At 43.3% G+C, this 11,055-nt stretch overlaps 1 protein-coding gene across 1 annotated transcript; it reads right to left on the minus strand.

Annotated features, from left to right (window-relative positions):
* Window positions 1-6,135: 6,135 nt before the first annotated feature.
* On the minus strand, window positions 6,136-10,008 carry atf4a (activating transcription factor 4a). The gene is made up of 3 exons (XM_080217605.1): window positions 9,843-10,008; window positions 7,585-7,926; window positions 6,136-7,170 (listed from the first exon to the last, which is right to left on the minus strand). Exons 2-3 carry the CDS (start codon window positions 7,817-7,819, stop codon window positions 6,209-6,211), a joined length of 1,197 nt encoding a protein of 398 aa, XP_080073731.1. The 5' UTR covers window positions 7,820-7,926; window positions 9,843-10,008; the 3' UTR covers window positions 6,136-6,208.
* Window positions 10,009-11,055: the final 1,047 nt, after the last annotated feature.

Consider the following 11,055-nt stretch of genomic DNA (forward strand, 5'->3'; position numbering starts at 1 on the left):
AGGTAGGTTCACAAACACGGCATGTATAGGCAAAGACATAATTGCAAGATAATTACAGATTGGAATGTGAAGAATCCATTGGAATTGTTACTTAGAGACTAGGTGAAAGCACGGAGGAAATGAGGCACAATTATTTTACTCAGCCATCTGGAATGCACTGCCTGATAATGTTGGTGGATGATGTGGAGATGCCGGCGTTGGACTGGGGTAAACACAGTAAAAAGTCTGACAACACCAGGTTTTAGTCCAACCGATTTATTTGTTGGTGGAAGCAGATTCATTACTAACTTTCAGTCAGAAGTTGGATAAAGAGATGGAGCTTTACAGGGCTATTGGGAAAGAGCAGGAAGGAAATGGGACTAGTTGGATGGCTCTTTCAGAGAGACGGCACGGACCCAACGGGCTGAGTAGCCTCCTCCCGTGTTGTGAGATTCTATGATTACTTTGATATAGAAGGCAGAGGCCATTATAAATCATAGAATCCCTACAGTGCACAGGAGGCCATTCAGCCCATCGAGCCTGCACCAACCACAATCCTACCCAGGCCCTATCCCCATGCATTTACCCTAGCTAATCCCCCTGACAATTTAGCACGGCCAATCTACCTAACCTCACATCTTCAGACTCTGGAAGGAAACTGGAGAACCTGGAGGAAACCCACACAGACACGGAGTGAAGGTGCAAACTCCACACAGATGGTGAACCAAGCTGGGAATGGAACCCAGGTCCCTGGCGCTGTAAGGCAGCAGTGCTTATCAATGTGCCACCATGCCACCCATTATTCAGAGACTTAGGGAGTCCATTCAGCCCATTGTCTCGGCGCCAGTCATATAACAGCAATCTAGCCTAATCCCACTATACCACTTTTGATCCGTAGTCCTGCAAGTTACTTCAAAGAAATTTTTAAACGCAGCGAGGGTTTCTGTCACTATCTCTCTTTCAGACAGTAATTCCAGTAACTAATCTGAGTATGCATCATGCTCTCTTGATGTTTCATCATAGTGTTTTCCTCACGGACTTTTGGCTAAGATCAAGTGTAGTATCAACATGCTGTGCTTAGTTGGAGTCATTAGTTTACACTTTAGCTTCATTTGAAGCGATTTTTAAAAGCGACATCCTGAATGCCCCAGTACTGAGAAACTCAAGACCAAGGTATTTTTGAGATGACTCAATCTTGCCATGACTCAGCTACGTTAAACCCTCCGTTCTACAAAGTGACAGCCACAATGAGTTCACTCATAGGTTTCCATTTCTGCTAGATTCCTGGAACTGGTAACTCACTGATTCTCAACTAGGTGTACACGTGAAAAGGTTCATTTGCATTCCGAGACAGAATCAACACCTGAGCAGAAACAAGCATGCCACTGCTTGTCTCTATTCTATCTTCACAGATGTTGCAGACCAGCTGAGTTTCTCCAGCATTTTCTGTTTTTGTATCAGATTCCAACATCCACAGTATTTTACCTTTTATCTTATACCACTACAAGACTATTCTTTGATTTTTTTTACTCCAAAAATCAAATTCAAAATCCATTTCATGGTCCCCCACAAGAGAGACCAACAAGATCCAAGCTGACAAGATAAGACATTGCTCCCCAGCCTGGGCTTGATCTTAGTCAAAAGGCCGAGAAGCTATGACAGGAATTGATTCATTCAGTTCTGCATCCGTGGACGGAACTGAGAACGAGCGTCACACCTGCCCACAGCCCTTGAAACAAGCTGCACTTTTAGCATATCCTAACTGCAAATTTTTAACCCTTGACTGACGTCCCTGAATACTTATTGGCTTTTGCTCAATACTTTCTAGTCTGTTTTTGTGTCCCCTGCAACAATATCAGGCAATGACATTGACTGGACATTCATCAAACAATGATGAGATAGAGCGCAGGAATGAGGTAGAGAATCTGGTGAACTGGTGCGGCAACAATAACGTCTCTCTCAATGTCAACAAAACAAAGGAGATTGTCATCGACTTCAGGAAGTGTAGTGGAGAACATGCCCCCGTTTACATCAACGGGGATGAAGTAGAAATGGTCAAAAGCTTCAGGTTTTTTGGTGTCCAGATCACCAACAACCTGTCCTGGTACCCTCATTCCAACATTATAGTTAAGAAAGCCCCACCAATGCCTCTACTTTCTCAGAAGACTAAGGAAATTTGGCATGTCAGTTACAACTCTCACCAACTTTTACCGTAGAAAGCATTCTTTCTGATTGTATCACAGCTTGGTATGGCTCCTTCTCTACCCAAGATCGCAAGAAACTACATTCCTTCACGTGAATGTAGCCCAGTCCATCATGCAAACCAGCCTCCCATCCACTGACTCTTCCCGCTGTCTCAGCAAAGCAGCCGTCATAATTAAGGGCCCCACGCACCCCGGACATTCTCTCTTCCACCTTCTTCTTTCGGGAAAAAGATACAAAAGTCTGAGGTCACGTACCAACCGACTCAAGAACAGCTTCTTCCCTGCTGCTGTCAGATTTTTGAATGGACTTACTTCGCATTAAGTTGATCTTTCTCTACATCCTAGATATGACTAACACTGCATTCTATACGCTCGTTTCTTCTCTATGAACGATACAATTTCTCCGTACTGCGCATAAGAAACAATACTTTTCACTGTATACTAATGCACGTGACAGTAATAGATCAAATCAAAGACCATCTCCAACAATCTAATCATCTCTCCCTGACATTCAACAGCATCACTGTCATCGACAGATGACATCAATGAATCCTCCACTATCAACATCCTGAGGGGTTCCAGTGACCAAAAACTAAACTGGATCAGCTCCATAAATACCGTGGCTACAAGAGCAGGTCAGAAGCTGGGAATTCTGAGCTTACTCACCATCTGACTGCCCAAAACATCTCTGTCATCCACAAGGCACAAGTCAGGGGCATGATGGAATAATCTCCACTTGTCCAGGACAAAGAAACCTGCTTGATTGGCACCTCTTCCATTACCTTAAACATTCACTCCCTCCACCACTGAGGCACAGAGGGAGCAGTATGTCCCACCTACACGATGCACTGCAGCCTCAACAAGGTTCCTTCGACAGCACCTTCCAAACCTGCAACCCCTATCATTTTGTTGCAGCACATGAGAACACCACCACCTGCAACTTCTCCTCCAAGCCACACGCCATCCTAAATTGCAACTATATCACCATTCCTTCACTTTAATGGAGTAAAAATCCTCCCTCCCTAACAGCACTGTGGTGTACCAGCACTACATGGACCATAGCAGTTCAAAGCAGCAGCTCACCACCACTTTCTCAAGGGCAATAAATGCTTACCTATGTCCACATCCCATCAAACATCTTTCCTCAAAATGAAAGCAAAATACCCAACTCTGGAAATCTGAAACAAAAACAGAAAAGTGTGGAAAATACTGCGGAGAATTTATATTGAGTCTGCTATAGCTCTCCACAAACCGCAGAATATTTTCAGAACTGCTTTTACAAATCTTCCCTCTTTTGGGGGAAGATTTTTAGGGGCTCTACCACTACTCTGGTACCCCTCACAGGGGGGCATCATTATATTCATTCATTCATTCTTGGCACACAGGCATCACTTGTCAAGGTGGGCATTTCCAGCTCATTCCTGGATACACAAGGCTGTTAGATGGAGAATTCCAGGTTTTGGAGAACCTTGTAGCCTTTATCCTAGATGGTGGGAGCCATGGGTTTGCCAAAATGCCTCAACAAGTTATTGTGGTGCCTCTTGTAGGTATTACACAGAGCTGGTGCATAGGGCACTGACTTTGTCCTGGGTGTTCTTGTAGTTGCAATCATCCAGGGAAGTGCAGCATGTTCCATCGCATTTCTGAGATGCTTTGTGGAGAGTTTGTGGGTTGCAAGTCAAGACTCTGCAGTCACAAGCTCTGAGACAGAAATGGTGATTATGCTCAGACTGTGCTTTGGCAATGACAAGGCCCCCCCACATTTGTTTTTCCCTATGCCCGAGGTCACAGCACTGTTGCTGCTACAGTCAGTCAGTAAAAAGGTGGGTCTTCACTTTGCCAGGGTTAACTCAGAGGTTTTAAACCAAACCCATGTCCCCGTAGCTGAACTTTTCCCTTCACTCTCCAAGCCACCCTCCCCAACTTTGCAGTCACATGAAGTTTGAGATATTAAAATGGGGTCATATCAGGGAATGTTTGGGAAGCAATAAACTACAGCATGCAGCCTCTGGCCTGCTCTAATTACATGACTTTATGATGTTGGTCCAGTGTTGATCTGGTTAATTCTTCAATGTTGATCATGAGGCAATGCCAATGTATGTCTAAGGGAGGAAGTTCAGCCCTATTATGGAGATGATCATTACCTGGCACTCTTGCTCCACACGACATGTTGTCCAGGTCTTGCTTCTTCCAACCAAGGAATTACAAACATAACTGGTCATTTGTCAGCAAATGGGTCCACCTTTGACTTCATGATGGAGGGAAGATCACCAACTGCACTACGTTGAAAAACCAGACACTTGAAATTCCTGAAGTGATGTTCTGTGGTTCAATTATTCTAAACCCTATGTACCAATTCTTCACCCAATGGACTCTCCCAACACCCCACACCCATTGTTGATCTGCAAAGGACAGATCTATTCCTGTACCCAAGTCCTATTGTTTCACTCAGGCTCCTTGGTGCCTAATCAGCTGCAACTATGATTAGGTGCATTGACCCAAACAGGCACCAGACTGTGGGGACCAGGGGAATTTCAGTAACTTCACTGCAGTATTAATGTAAGCCTTGTGATTAAAATAAAGATTATGATATTAGTGTACACATCTGGAATTTGGTTTCTTTGAATCGAGCCTATAAGCTTTGCTGGAGCCAAATGATTTAGCAGAGTATAAACAGAACATTGCTAAGCAGTATTGTAGCAAATAACACTCCCTGCTATTGGATTTCCCTGCTCTTTATTCCATGGGGGGGAGGGGGAAGGGGGTATAAGGGTTAAATACTCCACACAAAAAATATTTTACTCCAGCAACAATGAAATGGGGCTGTTTTCCCTTGAAAGACAGCAACTGAGGGGGGATCTAATAGAGGTATATAAGATTATGAAGGGTATAAACAGAGGTAAGCTATTTCCCTATGTTAGAGGCACACAGTACAAGGGGCCACGGGCTTAAGGTGAGGGGGGAGAGGTATAACACGTATTAGAGGGAGGTTTTTCACAGAGGGTAGTGGGGGTATGGAATGCTCTGCCAAGTAAGGTGGTGGAGGCAGGCATGCTGGAGTTGTTTAGGAGTAACTTAGACAGGCACATGAGTGGGTTGGAGATGGGAAGATATAGGAGATTGTTTTAAATGAAGTTCATTAGCAGTGGGATGTCCCTGGTAATGTAAAAGAATATGGTATAATTTTTTTCTCTTTTAATTCACAGGTTTTTAGTCAGTGTGCCTTGTTGTCCAATGAGGTGTATACATGCAATGGGTTGTACTTGGGCTGCTCTTGAATGTTTGAGATTGGCCTAGTGCTTCATGTCATTAGTGTGTGCTAAAACTGGACCAGATGCTGAGCAACACGACAGCTGTGACTATCACTGTTTGCTGTGCAGACACATGGATTTGGGCCAGTGTCTGTGGGAGTTTGCACATTCTCCCTGCGCTTGCGTGGGTTTTCTCCGGGTGCTCCAGTTTCCTCCTACACCGCAAAGATGTGCCATTAGGCTGATTGGAAGTAATAAATTGTCCTTAGTTTCCCTCAATGTGGATTGCCATAAAAACAATAGATAGGGGTCATGGGTGGAGGGGTGAGTGGTAACATTAAAATGGCAGCACAGGCTCATTGGGCCAAAGGGCCTGTTTTTGTTGAAATGCAGCATGCAGTTAACTCAATCATTAAATGTACTCAAGTGTCCAAACTTATACCCAAGTTAAAGCATAAATGTTTTGTCCCAAAGGAAATACCCGTAACTTCAGATGACTGATTATTACCAGAGTTTTAACCTCAGCATTAGTGCAACCCCCAAAACATTTGAATAGGCAAAGATATAGGTATAATTGCATGCTTAAATTTAGTTGTGTAATGAATCCAGGTGGTGCCCAGCCTATGGAAAAGGAAGCAGTGGGAAATCTTTTGTTCAACTGGGATGTGCAGTGTCATGACAAAAATAAAGGCAAGGAATAGTCTAATTTAATTAATTTTATTAAAAATGACATTTATCCAACACATTTATGTACAAAACAGCTACTGCTTTATATTACAAGCTTTTTGCATTTTTACTACTTTTAGCTTTCCTAACTTCTTCTATCAAGCCTTTTAAATACTGAATTTCCTTTGCTAATGAATCAGCTTTCTCTTTTAAGTTTTTATTCTTTTCCTCCAGTAAACTACATTCTGCAACTATAGCACCATGCTCCGCTCTCTTCTTCTGTCTATACCGTGTCGCTGCACTTTTGTTCTGCTCCATCTTCTTCAACTTTTTCTCTATACCTCTTGGCTCCATACCACTAACTTTTACTTTTGATAAACTGCCTATGTTTTCTGTATTGGGCCGATCGTATGGTTTTGGCCTTGCTGGACTGAAGTCATTGGGTGAGGATGCACTAGTTTGTGGTGATCCTTCTGACACACTTCCCAGTGGAGACCCACTGGTCTGTGGCAATCCTTCCGACACATTTTCCAGTGAGCATCCACTGGTGTGTGGGGACCCTTCTGAAATATTTTCCAGCAAGGATCCACTGGGATGTGGTGATCCTTCCGACACACTGTCAGAAGATTCATCTGGGGAGTGAGGGGGACTGCTCCCAACTCCACTGTCAGAATCCAATTCATCTATCTCTTTGCAGGAATCCTGCTGAGGGCATGACTGAAGCAACTCCATACTATCTGAAACACTATCTTCCTTCTCAACTCCAGAGTGGAATAAATCACCAGGGGAGAAGGGTAGAGATTCTGGGGTAATTGTCAGGGTTCCAGGAGCCAGCTGATCTGACCCTGAGGGTGAATTGGGAAATGGCTCGAGATCAAGGCTCAAGCCAAGGTCTGCTTCTTGTGGTTTGGTTGGCAAGGAATCAAAAGGCAATTCTTCCAGGAAGTCACAGGAACTGTCCAAGACAGCCAGCAACTCCTCCGAGGAGGGAGAGCCATTCTCATCCACCATCAAGGTATCAAAGAAATCCACTTTCTCTAACATCCAGTCCAAGCCGGTGAATGCATCCCCTGTAAAAGCAAAAGGGAAAATAATTAGCACCTGCACTTACTTGCTTACAAATCCAATATTGAAAAGACTGAATGTGGTAAAACACTGTAGACGCCAGAATCTTAACTCCAGCACGAAATGGTACATGGACATTGACAAAGGCATTGCAAATTAACTGCTTATGTAGAAACATACATTCCAGTCAGGTGGGAAAACAAAACACAACCAAGGGGAAAGTCAAACATGGGAAACTTTGGTCTTATGGGCTTACATAAAACTGCATACTGGTTAAAACACGCTCTATTTCCTAAAAGACATCAATATTTGTAACTATATGATTTATCTACACGGGATTACAAACCAAACTTGCATTTCAACCACCCACCTCTAATCTGAGTTATACAAGCATCATTCCAATAGCTCTGTCAACCTACCCACAATATTGTCTGTGTCCAGTAACGAATCGACACAAGGGCACTGGGAGGACGCATCGCTTTCCTCATTGCCACCAAATGGAAGTGGTTTGAGGCACGATTTCACCGGCCCGGCCTCCTCCAGATCCACGTGCAGGAGACACGGGTCCCCTTCAGCCGTCAGAAACGGCCAATCGAGGAAGGACACGAAGTCCTCCATCAGGGAAGATAAAGAATCTAGTGGAACCGACATCATCTATCTGTATTTTTACACTGAGATACTCTTCAAGGAAAAACAAAGTCTTCAAGTCGAGTATTTCTATGCTGTCGACTGCAGCAAAGCTGAGGGGTCCATTGTAGAGCCTGGGAATAAATCAGAAGAACATAAAACATGAAATATTTTGCCACATTTGACATTATAACTCAAAAATTGCATGCCCAAAGCACATTCAATGTACTAACTCCACACCTATACCCAACAATACAATTTAAAAACAGGTTTTGTATAGATGTGTAGAGACACTGAAGATCACACAAACCCAGATTTGTAAATAAACTCAGCATCCCAGAAGGATAGTGCAAAGTTCACATCAATCACTGCTACCAGGAAATTCCTGTCAGTCTCAACAACTGAGATTTGGTAGTTCTTGTCATGAGCTAAACGAGTAAAACCAACTCAAATTAACTTGGGACAAATTAAGAGGGGCAGCCCCCCCAAAAAGCCTTGCCAGATCTGCAGCAGCCATTTCAAAACATGCCCACCCATTTAATACACCATGGGTATTTTTTTAAAAAAAGGGACATTTGCTTCAAGGACAGGGCTATTGTCAGTGGCCACAACACTTAAGTTGTTATTCGCCAATGTGTCAAGATGCCAGGGTTCAATAAAATGGGACAAATGGGTTAAGGCACAGAGGCAGAAAATTGAAGAGCGCGCTCAACAGGAGCAAGCAGTCCAGCAAAGGGTTAACCAGGAGCACTGACTCAGCCACACCCAGAATGGCAGAAGGACACTGGGTTTCTCCTTCACTGCTCTGCCACGTTTCACTAACAAGCAAAGGCGCCATCTTCACTCAGCAACAAAACCCATCGACCTTCCAACGATCCAAATCCACCCCCAGTGAGCAGGCAGAATCCACGTTGAGGGGAACACATTCAGATCCCAAGACTAGGGTTGGTTTAAAGGGTTGCAGATTTATCCACCAGTTTACATCACCCATGTACAATAAACATCAATTCATCTCAGACTGTCAATATCCAATAGTAATTTTTCAAAATACCCCCCCCCCAATTTGCCACTCACTAACCATTTTATTTCTAAAAATATTTTAAAATCCTTTTTAAAATTTCCACTTCAAATCTGCCTGATAATCAAAAACAAGATAGGAAATCAGTTCTTAATTGACTTGATATCTTTGTATAATTTCACATTTTTAGTTCAAATTTATCTGTTCTATTTCTAGAACAAATCAAAAATCATGTTATATTTATGATTATAATTTTTGTACCTATCTTTAAACTTCAATTTCTAACTTGGCTGTTACGAACCATTTTATTCCCAGAACAATTTAAATCACATTCACAACTAAACATGCTTACACCTTTTCAAAAGAAAAGGCATTTTAAATTGCACAATTTTATTCTCAGAACAATCTAATGATCGTCATTATAAACATACTTTTATGCCCTTTTAAAAAAACATATCTCAAATGTCCCAGTTACAAACCGTATTACTCCCAGAGCAATTTAATTGTCATGGCCATAATTAGGTATTTTTATACCTTTTTCTTAATATAAATACATTTTACAGCCCATTTAATTCCCTGGACACCTTAATCATGGCAATAGTTAAATATTCCACATTTATAGCCCTTTTTAAGAGGCATTTTAAATTACAATATTTCATTCTCAGCACAGTTTAATTATATTATATTTTTATGCCTTTTTCTTAAAATAAGATCAATTTCAAACCTTATTTTATTCCCAGAACACCTTAATCATAGTGATAATTAAATATGACAATATGTATCCTTTTAAAAAATATCCATTTTAAATTCAACTATTTTATCCCCAAAGTTATTTAATTATCCATCATAGTGATGCTGAGACCGATTTTAACCTGGAGGCGACAATCCCGCCCGCCCCCCGAAACAGCCGCCAAAATTTGCGGCTACGGGCGTTGTTTTTCTCCCTTTTTTGGAGGGGGAAAAGATTTAAATGTGTTTTTGTTTTCAAAGTTTTTCCCTTTAAAATGATGTGATTTTGAAAACAAAACTTACGCCATGTTGAAGCCGGTTTGTGCTGTGGGTGCCCAGTGCTGTGCACTGATGCGTGGGCTGCCGCTGCTACCCGCTTAGTGAGCCGCCATGCCGGGGAGCCAGGGCGGAATGTGATCCGCAGTAAAAGCACAGAAAAGCATTAGCAGAACGAGGACTGAAGCGCAGCGCTCGGCGTCACCCTTTAAATAACCTCAGCCTCATCACCCACAAACAACGTCAGCACGTTTTCCGCTGCAGGATATAATCCCCCCCCCCGAAAAATCACTTTAATTATTTTTTAAAAACTTTTTAATTTTTCACGTTTCTTTTCCAATGTCACCAAACAGCTATAGAATTTGGAAGATTCTTCGTCTTTTTTTTATTTAATAACTTAATGAAACGACTGAACGAGGCGGAAAACCGCTGGTGTCAATGCGGCGGGGGGAGGGGGACGGGGAGGAGGGCGGTGGGTGAGGGGAGAGGGGGAGAGGGGAGGGTGGCGGGGCGGGGGGAGGGAAGGGGGTGGAGGGCGACGGCGGTTGGTCCGAATTGCGATCACGCGCTGGGCCGGCCCGAGCGGCGGCCGCTGATTGGATGGTGGGTACGGTCTTCGTGATAGGACGACGGCGATTGGTCGAGAGGTGACACGGCGACGACCATTAGTGGGCGCCAAGCCAAGTCACGTGGGACAGTTGTCTGGGGGAAGAAGGGAGTGGTGTGAGGGGTTGGGCTAATGGCGGATTTGGTAACTTTTTATAGAGATTTATGTAGCAGAATGCACAATTAATGTTCCGTCGACCCAGGGTAGTGGATTCCAACATAACTTCCAGAAGGAAATTGGGTCAATATCTCCAAGGCAAAGATTTGCAAGCTTAAGGGTAAAGTGGGTTTAAGTCAAAATAGCCAGCACAGGTATGATGGACTGAATGGCCTCCCTTCATCCATAATTCCACTCAATTTGAATTTAGTTTTCAGAGCAAGTAACCAAAGATGGGCAGCACATCTATTAGCACTGCTAGCTCACAGCAAGAAATCCCCAGTCTAATGCTGGCATCTACACGTCATGGCCTTACAGTGCCAGGGACCTGGGTTTGATTCTGCTTGGGTCACTGTCTGTGTGGAGTTTGCATGTTCTTCTTGCATGGGTTTCCAACAGGTGCTCCGGTTATCTCCCACTGTCCAAAGATATGTGGGTTAGATTGATTGGCTGTGCTAAATTACTTCTTAGCGTTCT

The sequence above is a fragment of the Carcharhinus amblyrhynchos genome, chromosome 35, assembly GCF_965287045.1.
Source record: "Carcharhinus amblyrhynchos chromosome 35, sCarAmb.v2.hapA, whole genome shotgun sequence".
NCBI classification, from domain to species: Eukaryota; Metazoa; Chordata; class Chondrichthyes; order Carcharhiniformes; family Carcharhinidae; genus Carcharhinus; species Carcharhinus amblyrhynchos.

Excerpts from the sequence above, each read along its gene's own strand:
- atf4a (XM_080217605.1), bottom strand. The coding sequence starts at position 7,819 with ATGATGTCGGTTCCACTAGATTCTTTATCTTCCCTGATGGAGGACTTC. Across the intron at positions 7,171-7,584 it reads GGACACAGACAATATTGTGG|GGGATGCATTCACCGGCTTG; the intron begins GTAGGTTGACAG and ends TTGCTTTTACAG.